This window comes from Tamandua tetradactyla, chromosome 3 (assembly GCF_023851605.1).
Source record: "Tamandua tetradactyla isolate mTamTet1 chromosome 3, mTamTet1.pri, whole genome shotgun sequence".
Taxonomy (NCBI): domain Eukaryota; kingdom Metazoa; phylum Chordata; class Mammalia; order Pilosa; family Myrmecophagidae; genus Tamandua; species Tamandua tetradactyla.
This window is the reverse complement of record NC_135329.1, coordinates 54,489,759-54,511,176: the sequence shown is the minus strand read 5'-3', so window position 1 is coordinate 54,511,176 and position 21,418 is coordinate 54,489,759. Positions and strand designations below refer to the sequence as shown.

The 21,418-nt window shown below is 34.6% G+C and overlaps 1 protein-coding gene across 3 annotated transcripts in view; it reads left to right on the top strand.

The window, feature by feature from the left end:
- The window catches only part of MBOAT2 (membrane bound glycerophospholipid O-acyltransferase 2), a 217,050-nt gene extending 197,069 nt beyond the window's left edge, over positions 1-19,981 (top strand). For all 3 annotated transcript variants that reach the window (XM_077153131.1, XM_077153133.1, XM_077153132.1), the window contains 6 exons: positions 3,018-3,210; positions 6,925-7,028; positions 12,194-12,258; positions 13,691-13,823; positions 16,029-16,180; positions 17,231-19,981. In XM_077153131.1, the coding sequence (XP_077009246.1) occupies positions 3,018-3,210; positions 6,925-7,028; positions 12,194-12,258; positions 13,691-13,823; positions 16,029-16,180; positions 17,231-17,456 (873 nt within the window). In that variant the 3' untranslated portion in view covers positions 17,457-19,981. The remainder of the gene's footprint in view (positions 1-3,017; positions 3,211-6,924; positions 7,029-12,193; positions 12,259-13,690; positions 13,824-16,028; positions 16,181-17,230) is intronic.
- The last annotated feature ends 1,437 nt before the right edge of the window (positions 19,982-21,418 follow it).

The window sequence follows — 21,418 nt, the reverse complement described above, 5'->3', positions numbered from 1 at the left end:
CAAAATAATTTTGTAAATTACTTGAAAAACATCAAATGCTATAAATATGTAGGTAGTAGTAAATTGAAGCCAACAAAGATCATGAATTTATATGTTACTTCCATTGCCTCACTGAATTTTTGTGGAATTGGCTCTTCTAAATGTTACTTTCCTCTCTCAGGTTATATCCTAAGTCAAAGATTGTTGACAATGGTAAATTCTCTTAATATATAATTTTACCATTTAAGAAATATATGTCTGTTTAAATTCCATATGTATATAGTTTACAAAGTCAAACAGTGGTAATTATTTACAAGTTATTCGAATGGCATTTGGAAGCTCTTTGTGCATTGGTAGTGTAGAGTCTTAGGATTCAATATAGACAATCAAGTGACCAACTGAAGCCTTCTTGGGGACTTCCCAATTCTCATTGTATGCATTAGGTTAAGATGCAAATTTAGCTGCTGAAAAAAGTGCCAAAATAAGAGGTACTGAAACATGATGGAAGTTTATTACTTTCTCACTTAGCAACTCAAGAGTAAGCAGTCCATGCATAATATGGCAGTTGCATGGTGTTGGGAGATCCAAGCTCTTTCTCCTTTGTTACTTTGTCATTCTTTGGGTGTAAGCCTTATCCACATGGTTGAAGATAATTTACCACAGAAGTTGTACACATTCCATTGACCAGAATGTAGTCATATAGCTATACTCAGCTGCTAAGGAGGCTGTGAAATATATTCTCTGTCTAGTCTTCCATGTGCCCAAATAATTCCCTTGCTATGCTTTAAGAGGCTCATGGGGAACAGTTGTTCATCTCTGACATAATGTCTGACATAACAGCATAAGGTCTATTTTTGGGGGCAGGTTGGTTTCTTGTGAAAGCGTGAAGGATCTTCTGTCCAAGGTATACGCACTTCACTGCTGGGACTCTCAAGTCATGCAGAGGAAGGGGGCTGAAGATGTCCCTTTCAGTATTGTCTCCTTGGCATCCTTGGCTTATAAATGCAACTCTGCCTCTGTCACATGGTGATCCCTCTCTTTTTCTAGCTTCCACTTCTGGCTTATTCTTCCATGTTCAATTTCTTTTGCTCATAAGGACCTCAGCCATTTTGGATTAAGGCCTACCCTAATTCAGTTTGGCCTCACCTTAACCAAAAACATATTCAGAGATCCTGTTTACAATAGCTTCACACCCACAGGACAGGAGTTAGCATTTGAACATGTCTTTTGTGAAACACATGATTCAGTCCCCAACAGGTATGCAAACTTTTTTCATATCTTCTTTGTTCATATTCTCCACATTTTCACTGGGCTTGTGTCACTAATCCTATATCTTCTCTGGTTAGGTTTCTCCAAGAATTAATTTCTAGTCTTCTGCTAGAAATGTGAAGGCATGTCCCGTCCACCTTACTTACTAACCAGAGTAGCTGGTGGCCTGGGCATTATACCTGACTTTCCAGTGGTCCTCCCAGCATTAAGCCCCCATCTCATCCCTTCCTTCCAAGGTACTTGACGGCATCTCATTGGTATGTGTGCCCAATGGTAGTTGAGATCAGTATATGTCGACAAAGGCTTTTTATTTTCTAACTGAGACCTGGAAATTTGATATATCTAATGGCCACAGTATTTAAAGTTATATGACTAATTGATACATCCAATATATAGGACCATTTTATTTCATCTAACTTCACATATAATTTTTCTGTATTAGTTAAGTTTTATTCAAATGTATAAGTAAAATATTTGAGGGAGGGCGGACCACGGTGGCTCAGCAGGCAGAGTTCTCACCTGCCATGCCAGACACCCGGGTTCAATTCCCAGTGTCTACCCATGTGAAAAAAAAAGAAGAGAGAGTAAAAATATATATTTGGGGGAAAGCTGAAGAAAGGGCAACCTTATTTTATTGGCAAAATAATTTTAAAACAATCAGAAAAATAATATCTATTGCAGCAAGGAGTTGTTGAAAGTTCAGTACTACCTCACAAGAGCAACCCGAGAACAAAAGAAAGATTTTTCAAAAGTGCTGTAAATCTGGCAGGTGCCTCTGAGCCATTGTTTTAGCACCGTTAACAAATATGGGTGTTTGTTTATAAACTGCTTTAGTTAATTTGTGTATTACTTGATAGCTGTACAGGATACTGTTAATCCATCTATTTTTCTTACGTTCCCTCATCTGGATCCAGTCTTTTCTTCTTCCATTGATTGCTTTCCCTTTATAGCATACACAGTCTCCTTTATACTGAATCAGGCTGAATATTCTGACTTACTAAATAAATATAATATATAATTGAAAATATTGCAATATTGCAATATTATGTAAGGTTAGATTATCTTCAAAGAGCACAACTTATAGTGGTTTTATATTTTCACTACATCAAAATATTATATATTACAAATTATTGCATAATTTCACAAATATTGCCTACAACTGCATTTTATTTTCATCAGGATCTTTTCTGCAGTTCTTCTAGTCTTCTGTGTTGTATGGCTCTTTTGGTTTTACCATTCTTGAACAAAATTGTGTTAGGCAACTTTCAGATTTTAAAAATATAGTGTTTATTATAAAAATATTCTGCATAAAATGCCTGGCATTTGGAAAATATAAGTAATATACAATGGAAAAACATGGCAAATATATATATAAAATCATATAAAATTCCCTACCAAAAGTAATTAAATATTTTTGTGTATCTCCTTCTATTCATATATTTACACCTATGCTTGCTTATAGTTTTTTTTTTTTGGTCATTTCCTGAAAATTCTGAAAAAACAAGTTGAGGTGCTTAGTATGATTTGAGCCATAATTTACAGGTAGTAGTTAGAGATAAGGTTGGGACGTTCATAATGTCAGACCATGGAGGACTTTAAATGCTAAGTACAATGTAGCTTTTAATTTAGTTTAGTTAATTTAATTTAGTTAATTAATGACTAGGAGAATTTGAGGGGTAATGCTATGTTCAGAAAGATTAATCTGGCAATGATATATAAAAGGAATTAATAAGAGCATGGATTAAGTTTATGAAATCTTGTCTTTACAGGTCGCAGTTATTCAGAAGCTCTTAGTCTGTGGACTTTCCTTATTATTTCACTTGATGATCTCTAAAATGTTACCTGTAGAATATAACATTGATGAGCATTTTCAAGCTACAGCTTCATGGCCAACAAAGGCTATCTATCTGTATGTCTCCCTTTTGGCTGCCAGACCCAAATATTATTTTGCATGGACATTAGGTAAGTAAGTAACATGTAAATGGACATTCTGTTTTATGCATTGAATTGATTTTATAAGTAGCTATGAGAGTGCCCTCTTGAGGATATATAGTTAAAGATCATTTAGAAAAATTAGGGTCATCTTTGTAGGGTCAGCAAACCTTATAACTTACATGTAGGGATACCCTACTGGATCAAAGCTAGTTTTTATTTTTTATATTGTAATATCAGATAAAAACTAATGTATCGACTAGAAGATAACAGATATCTATTGAATACCAATCTACTGAATGGTAGATTCTCTTCTAGCCAGAATAGACACTAATAGGCCTGACTGGGTCTTTACCTTCAACATTCTTATAATTTAGTATGGTTATATTAAATATACTACAATAATGTTAAATGTTAGACTGTTAATCACAATGTGATATGATCACAACTTTTTCAGTGATGTGAACAAAGTGCTATTAGTGTATTGAAAGGGAAGTTATCAGTTATGCTTGGCAATTAGAGCAAGTAGTAGAGAAAAAGTAGTGGCTTTAACATTGAATATGATCTTAGCAAATGGAACATAAATTGGAGGACTTTGAGTTTTTGTTTTACATTCACGAGCAAAGAGTGCATAGCCTTCTGTGACTGATGTAGCAGGAACTATGAAGGAAAAACAGACCTGAGAAGAAATGGGGCTTCCACCAATCCTTTTGACTGCTCTACTGGAGTTAGAATTGACCTCTGCTGTTTGGGAGGAACCATTAGAGACTACAGGCTAATAGCCAGTATTGCACTTGGAATCAGGCTGTTAGCCTGGCTGCGTTATGGAGGGTAGACTGAAGTAGATGGGCTCTTCACTGGATAGGCTGAAACTATTTGTATATTGTGTTTTCCTTCGCTAGATTATAAACTCCTTTATTCTTAAAATTGTGTCCTTTTGATGTGTTTATATTTGCCACTAATAAATGTTTGAATGAATACATGAATAAACAGGTCAGCAAAATAAGCCCAATAATAAGGCCTGAGAAGAGGTGTTTCATTGTTGGTTTCATTTTGATTACAATGAAATGAATACAGTTTGGAAATGGAATCAACTTTTTATAGTCTTTATCTTACAACTGCATGTAATAGCATCATTAAAATTTACTTTAACCTTTTGATTTAATAACCAATTAAAATATAATGTTACCTTATGTGGACTTTGATATTCCTTTGAAGGATTAAAAATTTTTATTCTGGTCAAATTTAAATATCATTAAAACCAACTGAAATTTCTGAAGATGTTTATACATCTACTGTACAATTTAAATTCTGACTTTAAATTGTGACTGGGGATTTTCTCAAACCATCCTAGTAGTTGAAGAGATTTGTAAGAAATGTGACTATTTTTATACCACTAGAGTTAGAAGATAAGAGTTTTGCAAGTTTCTGGGTTTGATTGGCATCTAGTTGTTGAAAACTATTGTCAGTAGAGTAAGATCATTGAATTCAGAATGCTTTTGTGAAAATCGCAAGATCTTTGTAAATAACTTTAAAATGTACCAAGGAGATAATTATGACAATGATTTTTAGAAATAATTCTTAGGGGATTTCTAATTTCCCTTCCCCATTAGCTGGTTTGAAAAACCAGGAAAACATGAGTTAATTCCTTTTCTCTGATTCCATATCCTCTGAAACCCAATTGTAAGAATAACAATTTGAAATTGAACTACATTTTAAAAATTCTCAGCAATAGGTTATTCAATTCAATCAATAAATATTTTTACCGTATCTATGCTGTCTTAATCAGAATTGATGCTTAGGTCCTAGTAATAGTTAAGGAAATTCATCCTGAGTTTAAATTTTCTATCAGTGGACAAACCAGAATCAAAGGCTCACTTTAACACCTGTGTGTACAAATTCACACACCCATCACTCTCCCCATTATCATTTTTTTTTGTTTTGTTTTAATTGTAGTCACTTAGTTCTCAAATTGGAACTTAAGGATCTCTGGAAGTCCCTGAATATCTTTCCAGGAATCCAAGAGTTCTGAAATAATTCTTGATTTTTTTTTTTTTTTGCATTTTGATGATAATTTTGAAAAAAGTGTGAGTGTATTCTGAGTTATATGGATAATTACTTTACTGATTTCAGTGTCCATATAGGCATTTTTGAATTTACAATGTTATTGACAATTCTCACCTAGAGTATAGTGTTTAATTTTAAAATTCAAGGTTATTCAAAGTAGAAATCAGGCTTTCAGGTCTCACTACCACCCCACTCCCATGTCCCTGCTCTCCTTTCCCCTTCAAATAAGTATTTCTCAGAATGTGAGAGGTTTTTTCCTTTTAAGTCAAGTTTGAAAATCACTTAACATAGCCTATGTAGGGAAATATCAAAGGTAAATATAAGTTAAATAGGAAAAAATTATGAAAGAACATATCAGTTTTTACAATAAAAAGTTCTTAAATCATCTTTATATTAATGAAAACCTTGTGGGCTTTCTTAAGAATTCAAGATCTTTACTTGAAGTAAAGATCAAGCTGGGTCTGTGTTAGGAGTTGGGAGGGTGAGTGGTACACAGAAAGTTGACACCTACAGTTTGAGTTCCCCACTTACCTTCTCTTTTATGGCCATTGACCACATAAAGGATCAATCCTGCTGTACAATGAAAAGTTGACACGGGAGTTAAGTTGCCCTCAGATCACAAAAGGCCAAAAAAGATGGAGAAAATAAATAAGTGAAGAAAGTACATACGGTGGTCACCATGGAGGATGGAGATGTTCTCTAGCAGTGAGCTGCCTGTGTTATTAATATGTATTTTATTGAATGTGAATGTTACTTAGTGATAGGTTTATTTTAAAGACACGTATTTATTTGACTGAAGGCTGTTGACCTCATTAGAACTTGTCAGAGGGATAAATCTTGCTTATTTGTCCCTTTTTATACCAAAACTAATTTTTAAAAAATCTTGTTTGATGTACCAAAAAGCACTAATATAATAAAGCAATTTGGGGATACACATCCATGTAGACATAAGTATTTTGTTGTTTCTTTAATGGATTTCAGCTTGTTTATTCTTTGGTCATGACACAATAGTATATATTATTTTTAAATTCCCACTGTTTAGTTGATTGGAAGAGAGCTCATTTGAGGCAGAAACTTCCTTTATCAAGCAGGTATTTAAAGCCAAAATGGCTAATTTTTAGCTTTATTGTGGTAAGAAGGATTAGAAAGCAAATTCTAGAGACGTATACGTGGAGTGGGATCAGATAATTCAAGACAGAAAAAACTGAAGTGAAAGTATTATGCTGCACTTATATTCTTACTTATAATGAAGGTCAAATATGTGATTGAAAAAAAAACATAGTGCACTTAGGGCAAAAGTCTCCTCTAGTAATTCCTTGACAGATAACTGTAAGTACATTCTGCTGTATCCGTTATTGGAGAACTGTAATACGGGAAAACATTTCCGGTGTTAAGTCTGCAGTCTCCACCGACCCTCACCTCATGCTGAGTCTGATGTTCTCTTGACTGACCAAATGGTCTTTTGATGGGGTAGTTATTTTTATTGTATATGATAATGTGTTTGACCTTTCCTGAAACTTAAAATATCTGTTTTTGTTGTTTTAGGATAAAAGATCATAATATATGATAACACACAACTTCTGAAACTATGGTTGTTACATAGGTTGTTGTTTTTGGATGCATGGTCTAGGAATACACAGGTTTTTAATGCTTTTTTTCCTGCTTTGTTTAATACAGCCGATGCTATTAATAATGCAGCAGGCTTTGGCTTCAGAGGATATGACCAAAATGGAGCAGCTCGTTGGGATTTAATTTCCAATTTGAGAATCCAGCAAATAGAGGTTAGTAAATCATTAAGAAGTCAGTTACCATATAATACTTTAAGTCCTATAATTTGCTTTCATAAGTTATGATATGATGTCTCAAGAGTGTTATTAAATTATTTTCTATAATATTATTCATTCTTTCTTTCAACCAATATTCATTAATCATCTACCACATGCCCCAGGCATAAGATAAATATAGTCTGGGTCCTCTTGGAACATTAGTCAGAGTTACAGGGATACAGAAAAATAGGTTATGATCAAAAGAGGTACAGGATACTGTGGGTGCTGATAAGATAGGAATCCTCTTAAATTTGGTAGCTTGGGAAAGGGGTCTTAAGAGAAACAGTATCTTAAGCTGAATCCTAAAGGATGAGTAGGAGATAACAGGGGACACCAAATAGAGGAAGCAGCCTGAGAGGTGAATAAGGGTGTTTGGCTCTTGTTGATTCATGGTGTAGGGAGTGACAAAAAATGAAGCTGGAGAAGTAGAGGCCAGATCATGCACAGTCTTATAAGCCATAGTAAGAGTTTTGAACTTTCTTATAAGAGCAATGGAGCACTATGACTGAATGATATACAGGGGAGTAGATCATATATATGTTTTGAAAGGACCTGGCTATGTCATGTAGAACTTATTGCCTCTAAAGAGGCTGTGAGATCTATGAGGAAGGTATTGTGTTGATCCAAGATGATAGTGGCCTAAACCAGGAAAATGACTGTGGGGATAGAAAGACATAAACATATTGGAGAGCTATTTAAGAGACTCAACAGAACTTAGTGATGAATTGGAATCAGGAAGAAGAAATGAATTAGCAATCATGCAGATTTCTGATTTTAACAACTAGGTTTGTATTGATGTTTTTCACTGAGATAAGGAAAACGGAATATGCACAGGTTTGAAGGGGAAGATAATATGTTTAAATTTGGGGCTTTTTGGGTTGTCCAGCAGGCAGTTAAATGGTGAGATACTCAGCAGAAATATCCAAGCTTGAGATAGTAATTTTGGAACTATCCATTTGAACTCTTATTTCAAGCCTTGGGAGAAACAATAGGAGTAGCCATGAGAGATCACGGATGAAAAGCGATGAATACCCCGGGTAGGACACCAAAACTAAAGGGCCAGACAATGCAAAGGAATCCAATCAGGGCAATCCAGAAGGTGTTGCCAGAGAAACAGGACAAAAAACAAAAGTGGACATGGTTATACAAGCCTTTGAAAGAATTATTTCACATAGGAGGAATTACCAAAACAACTTTAGGTGAAAGGGAGATGGGAAATATTCTAATGAGATCAGACTGAACCTACCAAGGAACTTTAACTTCACTAAAAGTGAGATGATCAGACATTAAGTACTGTAGATGTGATGCCTTTAAGGAAATGAAACACAGGGTTTGGGAGGTAAGGGTCTATAACAGCTTAAAAGAGATTTTAGCTAAATGTACTATGTGAGTTGGATCCTGATTGAACAAGCCAACCAGAAAAGGATATTTTTAAAAATAATCAGAAGTTTGATCTTGCTATCTACCATAACCTGCCAACCCCCAACCAGGACCATTCCAGCCAATCCTAAAGAACACCTAAGGCAATAATATAAGATTCCACAAGGGTTCCATGCACTAGAGTAACTTTCCAGAAACCTATAATCTCCAGATGGATCCCTGGTCCAGATAATTCCTAAAACTTAGCCCAGCCTCTCCAGAACATCGGATACTTCCATCTCCCTACCCCATATTAGTGACAGATCCTTCCAATATGAAAAATTTAGAATGGCTGTAGCCCAAAAACCCTTAAGAGAGGGATGGAAAGATCAAAGGTGATGGTGGAGTTATAAAGAGAAGATAGGATTTAACAAATGAATAAAGGGACAAAAGTTGATTGTGATGATAAAAAAATATTTAAGCCCTCTAGCCTCCCATATTCTGGAACAGCTAGAAGGAAAAATATGAGAGGATTATATGGTAGCCCATGACAAACTCTGGAATCTGTCCTGTAATTATTTGTTGAAGAGTGCTTTGAAAACTATTGTTTTTTTATTTCTTTGCTTTGTATATATGTTATACTATACAATAAAAAGTTTAAAAAAATCAGAGATCTTCAAATGCAAAGTGGATATTAGATGCTGTTAAGGAATTTTGAATTTTTTTATGTGTGATAATTGTTTTCATGAGAGAAGTTGTACATAAAAATCATGCAGAAAATACAGTGTTCCCATATACAACCCCACCACACACAGTTTTCCCTGTTAATACTTTGTATTAGTGTGGTAACTTTGTTGCAATTGATGAAAGAATTTTATTATAAATGTGCTATTAACTATATTCCATAGTTTACATTTTGATTCACTTTTGTATTATACAATCCTATGTGTTTTTTTAAATTTTTATCTCTGTAACATATATATAACCTGAATTTTCCCCTTTTAACCACAATCAAATATGTAATTCAATGCTAACTACATTCACAGTGCTGTGCTATCATCACTACCATCCAATACCAAAACTTTCCCATCACCCCAAACAGAAATCCTGTACCAATTAAGCACTAATGCCCCATTCCTTCGCCCCACCCCAGCCACTGATAACTTGTGAAATAGTGTCTGACTCTATGAATTTGCTGAAGTATTTATAGATGAAAAGAAATGTCTAGTATTTACTTTGATATACTCTAACAGCAATATTAGTAATAAAAGTGAGAAAGAGTCAGACAATATTGATAATTTTTGAACCTGGATGATGGAAGTATGGCTCTGTATCTTAACTTTTTGTTCATTATTACCACCCTAAAGAACCTTTTAAAACACTTTTTTTAATTCACCCCCATGAAATTTTAATACCACAGCTATAATGTATATCTGTTTATGTAGTATTTGTAAATATGTGCTTTATATAGAAAAAGAACAAGATTTTTTCACATTTAAGAATTGGTTTTCATCCTTATGGGGGGGGCAATATCACCACTGTTGAGAATGCACGGTATAAGAGAAAATGGAGAAAAAAGAAGATAATTAATTTTTCAGAAGAAGGGAATGGTCATCGTTGTTAAACGCTACCGAGATGTAAAGTAAAATAAGAACTCATTAGTGTCATTGAACTCTAACAATATGGGAGCTTATTGGTGATTTTGTTAAAAACAGTTTCATTGTAGAAATAGGCATAAAAGTCAGATTGATTAGATGAGAATTAAGTGGGAGATGAAGAAGTAGCAACCCCAAATTGATACGACTCCTAGAAGTTTATTAATGACCACCAAAGGAAGGAGATAGGGCAATAGCTGAGGGAAACATGTGATTGAAGGAGGGTGCTTTGTTTTGGTTTGTTTTTAAATGGAGAGATTGCAATATAGTTACATACTAATTAGGAAAGCTAGTTGAAGAGGAAGAGTATTGTTTTAGTTCCCTTGTTGCCAGGGCAGATACCATTCAATGGGTTGATTTAAACAATGAGTATTTGTTGGTTCATGGTTTTGAGGCTAGGAGAAGTCCAAAAGTAGGGCCTCATCAAAGCCATGTTTTCTCCAAGAAGGCTATGCCATTCTGAAACTGGCTGCCAAAGATCCTTGGTCCTTAGTTGTTATGTCACATGGTAATGCACGTGGCGGCCTCTCCTGGCTTCTCCTTCTCTTCCAGGTTCCATTGACCTTCAGCTTCTGGCTTTCTCTTACAAGGTCTGAATTTCATTCTGCTTATAAAGGACTCCAATAATAAGATTAAGACCCATTCGCTTTCAGTTGCACCACGCCTTAACTGAAGTAACCTTATAAAAGTTCCTATTTACAAGGGTTCAAAGCCACAGGAATGGATTAAGTTTAAGCATGTTTTCTGGGGTACATAATTCTAAGCCATTACAGGTGTGAAAATAGCTTAGGTAAAGAGAGACTTACCAAGATGTGAGTCCCTAAGAAGATGAAAAGAGAATATGATGCAAAGGGTAGGTGGCAAGATTGGCCTTAAGGAAGAAGGAACACTTCAATCATAAAGTCAGGAAAGGAGGAAATGATAGTGTAGATGAAGCTGAGTTTGTAATTTTGGTGGGGAAGATTTGAAGTCTGATGACTTACATCATCTGTTTAAAGTAGGAGGCAAGGTAGCCCCACTATGAGTGAGGGAATATATAATAGTACCAGAGATATAAAAGCGGGGAAATTTTGAAGTATTATGTTCAAAAGGGTTGTTGATATTTACCTTTTTAAACTAGCAACAACAATAAAAGATATTTTCAAATGGTTCAACCTCAAAGCTATTTTCAAGAAGAGGAAAATGAAATGTTTAGGAAAACAGGATTGCTTGGTAGGTTGAGAGCCCAGTTAAAGTTGAGAAACGTGAATTTATGACAGGTCATTAATGTTCTGTATTCAGTTTTCAGATGTTAGAAGTAGAGAAAACAGTAGGGTTGATCTGGGGTTAGAATTTTGACAGGTGAGTGATTTAAAATTAAAAAAGAAACGAAGGCATTGAGGATTTTGATAAGCAAGTAAAAAAAATGGACCATGAAAACTAAACTATTGAGAAGGAAGTAAAGAACAGAGGAGGAAATAATTATACAGAGAGAAAAAACAAATGCCATGAGATCAAAGAGATAAAGGAATAACTTTAGTGGGAGTCCTACTGGGTGATTGATAAAGCTGAAAAGATAGGAAGCCATCATCTGGGATATGGGTGAGAAAATAGATTATTCTGGAAGTAGAGCACTTTCAGGTAGTGCCAAGATTGAGAGAGTATCCATGGAAGTAAGTAACTGAGGAGGAGTGGAAGTAAAAGAATTGAGAGACTAAAGTTTGATGGGTCATCTCTGAATGTCAAGTTCACCCAGACTGATGGCAAAGCTTGGAGTGGAGAGGAAGACAGTGAGGCAGATGACAGCGGTCTCAGTGAATGAGGACAAGTCAGTGAAAAGTTGTGTGGTATACGCTACATAAAGAATTTCTTCAGAATAGTTCCATGACAGACCCTGTAACCATGAACATATAGGAGAAAATTGCGATAAACCATTTATTTTATAGATGTTCTAATTAATAAAATTATTATTTAGAATATTATCATATTAGAAGAACAGTATTAAGGAAAGAGAAATCAGTACATCATGGTTAAATAATTTATTTTTGAAACAATAAAACGTTATTACCTCTGTTTAAAGCTTCATTATTTTGTTGGCCAAAGGAAAAAAGCTTCTTTCTTTTTCAGATGTCAACAAGTTTCAAGATGTTTCTCGATAACTGGAATATTCAAACAGCTCTTTGGCTCAAAAGGTATGTTCCTTTGAGAACAATCTTTAGATGTGCTTCGCATCTAGGAATTACGGTTGAGCTTCACTGAGTTTAGACTCTTAGTGTGTGACAGTAACATTGTGACCTTGGCTTAACAAGGAAGCACCAGTATCCTCCCAGGCAAAGTAATATCAAATCAGAGAACTGTTTTGGCTTGAGTCATTTGATTGTGCTGCATGAAACTCTCAGACCTCTTGGCCTGCCTTTAAAGGTCTCTACCCAATACCTGAGGTCACTTATCCTTATCTCTAACTCCTGCTCTCATTCATCAGAGATGTGCTAAAATTAGATAAACAAAAATGTACAGCTACAACAACTATACATATGCCCTGGGTTTTCCAGAACAGTTCAGTTTTAAATATTTATATGTTAGTCACGGGATATACATATAGGAGAACATATAGGAGAAAATTGAATGAGACAAAAATATGTAGTCCCTGCAGTCAGAGAGTTCACCATCATGTTAAAAACAGATATGTGTAATCAGACATTTGCATCACTTGTGGTGAAGATTACAATAAAGAGAGCAGTGAGGGCACAAAAGGAAAAGAGGAAAAAGTCGGTGGTTGATACCTGAAATTTAGAATTAGGCATTTATGGGATGGACAAGGGGGAGGAGGGAAAGGCAGCCTAAGCAGAAGCAGCAGTATTTACAAAATACAGTTAGAAATTTGCATAGAAACTCCCAGTGATTCTGTCTCATATTTCCTGTAAGTACATTGCCCTGTCTTGAATTTATTTCATAAAATATTGTTCCTGAAAACAGTAGTAGCACCATCTATATAAAGCAGCCTTCTTTTGTGGTGACCTTTATTTATGACAAGTTGAATATCTTTATCCTTTGAAATAGCCAAAATATATTATTGTTTTTTTTGTCCTTGCAATCTCCCCAGTGGCTACAGATAATCTGTTGTGGTTTTCTTTGTTGTCAGATTTTCAATTTGATATCTGAGGAAAATCATATCTTTATCTTAGTTCTTTGCCCTATTACAGGAAGACATTGGACTACTAACAGCTTACTTGCCAGGAAAGGATAGTGTTATTAAATCAGTTTAAAGTTCTTCATGTTTCTAAAAACAATGACAAAATAACCTAGAAGAAAAATAACCTTAATATTAGTTAAAATGTATTTATTTGTATGAATTGAATGGACTCCCAAACACTAGAAATGGTCATTTTAGCTATTACATATACCAATAAGAAGGTGAGAAATTTGTTTTCCCAAATATGGCACTTAATAGCTATAACCTCCCTAAGGCCATAGATCAAGTTATTGTCTAAAATAAGTTGTGTTTGTTCTTTTCAATACCAGAAATTCTTCTGTCAGATAATCTAAAAAGAATGAGCTTTGTAGGGTTTTCTTAACTCCAGTCACTCACTCCTCTTGGCTCTCCCTGTTTTTCATGGTTTCTAGGGTGTGTTATGAACGAGCTTCCTTCAGTCCAACTATCCAGACATTCATTCTCTCTGCCATTTGGCATGGGGTATACCCAGGATATTATCTGACATTTCTAACAGGCATATTAATGACGTTAGCAGCACGAGCTGTAAGTATCAAGAATTTTATTTTATAATTCAGTGGTAACGCACTTGAACTGTTAGAAAGGGCTGAGTAAATCTGTTTTACAAGGTAGACCTTATTTCTTTGACTATGATTAGTCTTCTCCACCAGAAGTGAGATGTATAACCATTTAGATATTTATTTATTAAGTGCTCACCATATGCTAGGCTCCACACTGAGTTGATATGAAGAGAAGACATCTTTTTGTGTGCTCGGGTTATAGGAGGCACTCAAAAAATGTTATTTGTCTTTTTTGGAATTTTTGGCAGAGAGCTAGGAACTGAGTTAATAAACATGATCAAAATGGGTAGGGTTATTTTAGAAATGTTTCCTGAAAGCTGTAACCTATGAGTCATATTTTGGATGAAGAAAGGAATATGGATAAGCCAAGATAAATGTATGGGCCGTTCCTCGTGGTAGAGAACAGCATTGAAAAGAGGTCTCTGTTATTTAGAGTATTTGCTTAATTGGAACCTGGAACAATTTCTAGGGAATGACTGAAAATTTAGATTGGTGATGTGAATAAGGAAAGAGGAAAGAGAATTAAATGTAAGACCTTGAAAATCAAACAGAGAAAAGTGACATGACAAAAATGGTGTTTGAACAAGCTTGTTATAGCAGATGGATTCATTTAACAAACCAGAAAATATTTTACTATATTCAGTTTTAAGGTACCTTGGGGGCATATGGGGAAATACAAGAGGTATTGAGTAAAGGCTCTATCTTCTGGTATTTTATAATCTAATTAGGAAATTATATATGTGTGTGTGTGTGTGTGTATATATATAGACTATAACACAAAGCATATATAGATAGTAAGTATCATAGTTATTTAGAGGCAAAAAAAATCCCTTTTGGTTATGTTGACTAGAGGTAACCTCATTGAAAAAATGTGATTAGATCTGGACTTTGAAAGATAAAAGTTGTTTCCATAGTAAGTGAGATTTAAAAGTGACGTTCTAGATATGAGAATGGCATTAGCAAAACCAAGTTTGAAAGTGCATGGTATATTTGGAAAATAACAAGTAAATTTGATTGAAGCAGAGAATTCTTGTTTGCATCAGTAGAAAATAATTATGGAAAAAGGAAATCATTGGGAGCAGGGCATAATGGAAGAGCTTGAACATCAGCAGGCTGGGAGAGAGCCTCTCCCTTATTCTGTCAGCAGTATCAGAGAGGGAAGTCATGTTTTTAGTATGGGAGTGAAACGCTAGAAGCTGTGCTTGGAAAATTAATTTGTCTTTGGTGAACAGAATAAAATAGAGAGTGGGTAACTGCTGCAGCAGTGAGCTAAGTGAGAAATGTAGATGGCAGGACTGGGTTCTGGCATTAGGAATAATTAAAATTGTGCTTATTAGAAAATGCCTTTTTTGGAGAACTTATTACCAGCTACCATTAATGAATGAATAATATTTGATATTGCTAATTATTTGAATAAATGTTCTCTGACCTAAGGTTAGTGTTTATCTACTTATCTTTAACACATGCAAAGGTTAAAGGAAAAGTAGTCTCATTTCATTGTAGTAGAAAAAAATTGAAAATAGATGGAACTTTATTTATATACTACTATAATTTACCAAACGTGATTTCAGGGGCTCTAGGCAGTGTTATTTTTTAACTTTTTTTTTTTAATTTTTAATTTTGATACAACTTCAAACCTCCAGAAAAGTTGCAGAGAAATCCTATAGAGCCTTAACCTCAATTCACCAGTTATTTACATATTGCCTATATGCTTTTTCATCTTCATATTTTTTATATATGTGTACATCAGTTATTTCTGAACCACATTCCTCATGGTGAAGTACACTTTTAGACACCCACTAGCAATGGATGAGAGTCTCATGCACTCCACATGGGTGGCGGCACCTGGAGCATGGGGAATGGGAGCAGGTGACAGGGTTGGGGTGCCTGGGGTTTGGGGCAAGTCGCGGGTCACGGGGCTGCGCTGGTGAGGGTAGCGCACCCAAGGAACGCGGCCTGGTGTACTTCCTAGTCACTTCCTAGTGGCTCCCATCCGTGCACTCCATGGGCTCCACGCCTCCGCCCCAGGCTCCAGCTTTCTGCTTCTCAGTTCCTCAGCCTCTGCAGCTAGTGTATTCCACATCTTTGAAGCAGTTGATACAGCCAGTTTAATTTTATAAGCAATGTTAATTTAAAGATAAAGCAAATATCTTTGTGTTTCTTTATTTAGGTAAGAAATAACCTTAGACATTATTTCATCGAACCTCCTCAACTTAAATTATTTTATGACACTATGACATGGATAGTAACTCAAATAGCAATAAGTTACACAGTTGTGCCATTTGTACTTCTCTCTGTAAAACCATCATTCAAGTTTTATAGGTAAGTGTTTACTTCCAGAAACGTTAAGTGCTATTGGGTAGAACAGAAAAATAGTACTTAGCCTCATTTCCTGCAGCTAAATGCATTATTGAGTTACTTTCCATCTTATCCAAGCAGTCTCAGGTTTCTTTATGGATTGACTCATACCACTTAACCCTCAGAGAATCTGATTTAATCAGAGAACTATGAGTTGTTTAGCCACTAAATCTCTCATAAAGGTTTAACTAGAATGTGGAGCTTAAATTGTCCCAAACCGGTTTTTTAAAAAAGATAGCTCTTTATCTGAGAGTAATTTTCTTAATTTCCTTAATGAAAGGAAAATAGATTTCATTTATTTGTTTCCTTTTCACTTTTTTGAGTTTCATTGTTTTTTTTTTTACCATCTCTATATTTTAAATTTATCTTGAATTCAATATTTCTTGTTTATTTCCTTTCCCTGACCACCAAACACCACTCCCATTTAGGCAGGATATCTTTGAGATGAAAAACTTTATCCTCTTATAAATCCTTTCTTATCCTAGTGTTTAGAATCACTTAGCAAAGAATATGTGTTGCAGAAAAATGTGCTCTCTATTTGGTTAAAGTAACCATCAAGAAGCAGGATTGCTTGTCTTTCACTCACTTCATTGGAACGTTTGTTACTTAATTAGGGACAGTAAATAGCAGGGAAGGCATGCCTAGTTGGTTTTAACTTTCTTTGGTGGCTCAGTATCTGATACTTTGGATCTGAGAGATTTTTTTCAGATGGCTACCGCTAATCCAAAGACCCTTTTTGTTTTTGTTGTGTTTAGCCATGGCATTAAGGAATTACAAAAGAATGTAATAGGATCTCGTGCTCTGCATGTAAGCAGCCTGGGTTAATACAGGACTTTATAAATATTGATTGGCATACACTGTTTTGTACAGTTTCGTATTATGAGGGGGAAGAACAAATGAATAATGTCTTAAATAATCATATCCTAAGAGAGCCATGTGACATTTTGATAAATTTGCATTTATTAAAGTCTTCAGTTATCACAATTTAGTAAACTTTTTTTTTCTTTTTTGTAGCTCCTGGTATTACTGCCTTCACATTGCTTGTATCTTAGTGTTATTATTGTTGCCAGTGAAAAAAACTGCAAGAGGAAAGAATACACAGGAAAATGTTCAGCTCTCACGATCTAAAAAGTTTGATGAAAAAGAAAATTCCTTGAGACAGAATAGTTTTTCCACAACAAACAATGTTTGCAATCAGAATCAAGAAACAACCTGTGAACATTCATCACTAAAGCAATGATGGGGAAAATGCTCTGATGACTATTTTTAGTATGTTAACAGAAACCAATCTTCACACCTTTTCAAGGGGGTTTGTGTTTGCTTGAAAAGAGATTAAGTGGGGGGAAATTGAACAGTAATGTATTTGGGAAATTTCCTATATACCCGATTGGAAATGGAAAAAATACGCCCTCCCATGCCATGTCCCTGTGGACCACGCCTTATATACAAATATTTCCAATATTTTAATGGGCACTCAGGACCTCAGCCATATGTGTGGCTCGGGTCATATGTGTGCCCTGTTGCTGAATGTACGTTGTGTATCCCAAGGCACTGAAGAGATGGAAAAATAATTGTGTCAATCTGGGTGATTGAGAGAAATTAACTTTTTCAAATGAATGACTTGCCTTAAACCCTCTATTTCCTAAAATATTGTTCCTAAATAGTATTTTCATGTGTAAGAATTGTGAGAACACGTATTTCAAATATTTGATGTTGTATGCTGTAAAGGAATTTAGGAAGAGTTTAAAACAGGATATTTAAGAATGTGGATACTTTAAAAATGCAATAAACATCTCAGTATTTGAAGGCTTTTCTTAAAGTATCTCAAATGACTGCAGTGCGTAGTAAAACTGTAAACATTGACGGATGCCAAATTATAGGTAGCTTATATCGATGGAGAGTTTAGTTAACTTGTGTCAGAGAACCATTAAAGGAGGAATTTCTTAAACATAATTAAACGTTGGTAATATGGTATTCAAAGCTTATTTTCTTTAAAAAAATACAAAAGAGAGAGAGAGAAAAGATGATGAAAAAAGGAAGGAAGGCATGAATGGCACTGAACAGACCGTGGAGCTAGAAGCACACGGGCATCTGGGGTAGGGCACAGAGAAGGAACCTAAGGACTAGCTGCTCAGCAGAAGTGCTTCTTACCCTATTTATCTGAGTTCTTTGTGATTATGTAAGACTTAAAAGTTTAATAACTTTTTAATACTTTGAACTTTTGAATGAGATTTATCAAGCATAAATTATGTAGAATTAGAAAGAGATTATGAACTAGCTTTCTTGAAGTTCTTGACGGAGAAATTGCTGGGTAAGTTACTATGGCTAATCACCTTCTTATCCTTGATCATTTAATTCCTATTTGGTAAAGTTTTAAGAAAATGAAAAATTAAGGTCATGGGCTCAGACCACATTTTAGAGAACAAAATAAATTAGTTTCCAGCTGTTAACCTCTCACATTAAACTGTTGGTTTTAGCTTTTGTTAAAATGAGTTTTAGGTTCTATGAGTAGAAAAATAGGCTTTTATTTTATGAGCCATTTTTACCGTAATTAATATTGCTTTGAATTGTGAGAGTGTCTTTGTCAGTCCCACAGATTATTGTAATGGCTGCAGTAGCTGAAAGCAGAAAAGGAGGATGTGACGCCTGGCTGTAGAGCTGCCAGCATGGCCTCAGCCACAGGTTGTAAGTCATGTGCTGTGAGAAAAGGGTAGGCAGGGCCTCCTCAGTTCACCTTTATTTAACCAATCTTTTGTGGAATTTTTTTCTTTTTGCCTTAATTTTTTTAATGAAATGCAAAGTGTCCATATATGGTGATTGTTTTTTGGGGGGGGGGGATTTTGTCATTAATAGATTTTCAAAATAAAGTTAGGGGCAGAAAGAAATCTGGCCTAAACTATGTGGTATTTCATTTAAAGAAGAAAGGAAAAGCAAATGAACCTGAAACTTCTGGGGTTTTTATCAGCAAAAATGTCAGTTTACCTTTTCAGAACATTAGAAATATCCCAGTCATTGTTTAAATGAAATGCTTTATTTTTTCTAAAGGTAGAAGTTTTTCCAAATGATGAGGTTAGTCCTGCCCTCTTATCTCCAGGAAAGGAAAGCTAAATAAATTTTCTCTATATCCTCATGCAATGAAATTAAGCTGGCTATGTAATATCAAAGGATAAAAAAGAATAGTCATGGAAAGAATCTGCCCTACCCCTACCAAAAGTCTCCTCAGTTTAATGAATGCTGCAGAAACTGATCACTAGCTATTAAGAGAAAGTAAAGAGATTTTGTGTTTAAAACATAGGACTAGGCATGTCATAAGTGAAAACAAGAAACTTTTGCTTTGCTTGTTCAACCACTTAAAAATAATCACCGTTTATTTCTACTACTTGAATATGTTTTCTCAGCCTATGAAACTAAATTGCTTTTACCTATTTCTTGCCATAATATAATGATACACTTACATCCCAGGAAGCAATATGTTTGATCAGTTCCAGTTACTTTCAAGATAAATATATTACATACCTAACTGAACTGATTTTCATCCACTGAATCAACTAGTTATTTTTATGAAATGGTTTATGGTTACCTTTCCTCTATTTTTGGAGAACTTATAATCACAGTGTACAATCTAGAAGAAAATTAAGAAATCATTCTAATTCTCAATTTGAGTTTTCTCAAGAAGAAATGTTTTGTGCTTCATAAAATGAATATATATCTACTTGGAGTGTTGTAAGGATTAATTTTTTACTTCTACTTATAGTAGAAGAATTTTTAACTCTGTTACTACTAAGATAAAGGAATTCATTGTGATATGTGCTTGCTTTTTTTAATTCATAGAAAAGGCTTTGGCACGTATTTATTTTTTCACTCTTGAGTTGTCATGGAACCACTCCAGAGATGATCAGTCAGCATCATATTTTTATTTGGGTTAATTATGTTCTACTCAGGGAAAAAAAGGAAAAAAATTATTCTTCCCACAATTTCATTTCCTTGAAACAATAATAGTTAATTTAATTTGATATATCTTAGCTGTCAGATATATTTCAGCTGATATAACTCTACTTGTCATTTTATAAATAGCTTATTCTCAGACTTTAAAATAAGCACTTTTATTGGAACTCAAAGTAATTGAGGACCTAAAATGCCCAGCATAATAGAGAAGTTTTACTTAGCTTCAGAAAAGTCCAGCCACACTTAAATGCTGCCACCATACATTTGGGTAAACATTTTTATTGATCCCCCCACAATGTGTGACACATATAATTTCTATGGATACAAGTTTTGAGAAATATTTGCAGTAAAAAAATTGTTTCTAAAAAAATGAGGGTAACTCCTATCTAAGCATTAATTGACCTGGGAGGAGACCCAGACTGTCCTGCTCTGTTACGAATGAGCCACTTGACTTCAATGAGTCACTTATCCTCTAGATCTCAAGTTCTGTAACTATAAGCTGAACGGGTTACTTTACGATTTTATGACCAACTGTGCTTGAGTATCATGAATGGAAGCAGTCTGGAAGTTCCCTAAGATTCATAAACATGGGCATATACAGAATCAAAACATTGGTCATAGTTATTTCTTTCTATTACTGAAGCTCAAAGTTATGACTTTTCAAAAAGAGGTGTCATGGCAACAGAGGAAAACCTTATAGTCCATTAAATCAGAAGGTGTGGCAGCATCCATTTCTACTGAAAATGAATATGAACATTTCATAATAAAATACTCTCCGCTGAAGGAAACCTATTTACCTTTTGCTTTCTTTGCTTTTCTGGCTTCTGCTTGTGCTATGGAAAACTGGAGAAGGTGCATGCTATTAAATATTTCATGCAAATTACTGACTTTATTGGACAGAATTTACCACCAGTTAACTCCTCAACAACTATGTCACTCAAAGAGAAGTATATTGAGTGTAGTTACTCCTAATTTTAAAGTAAACAATTACTTTAAAATTTTGGCCATTAAGGTAATTTAAAAATTTATACTTGTATTTGAAGACTAGATTGCACTTTAAGGACAAAAATCTTTCCTATTTAACAAGCTTACCTTGTAAATGTTTAATTTGTATATTCATGAGAAAATCCAGACATCTATTCCTTTGTTTCCTTATCATCGGTTGTTTGTACATATAAGTTAATTTGTTTTAAGAGTTCTATATGATACATGAAAGAAAAAAATTCTATATGATACATGAAGAAAAAAATTACTTGT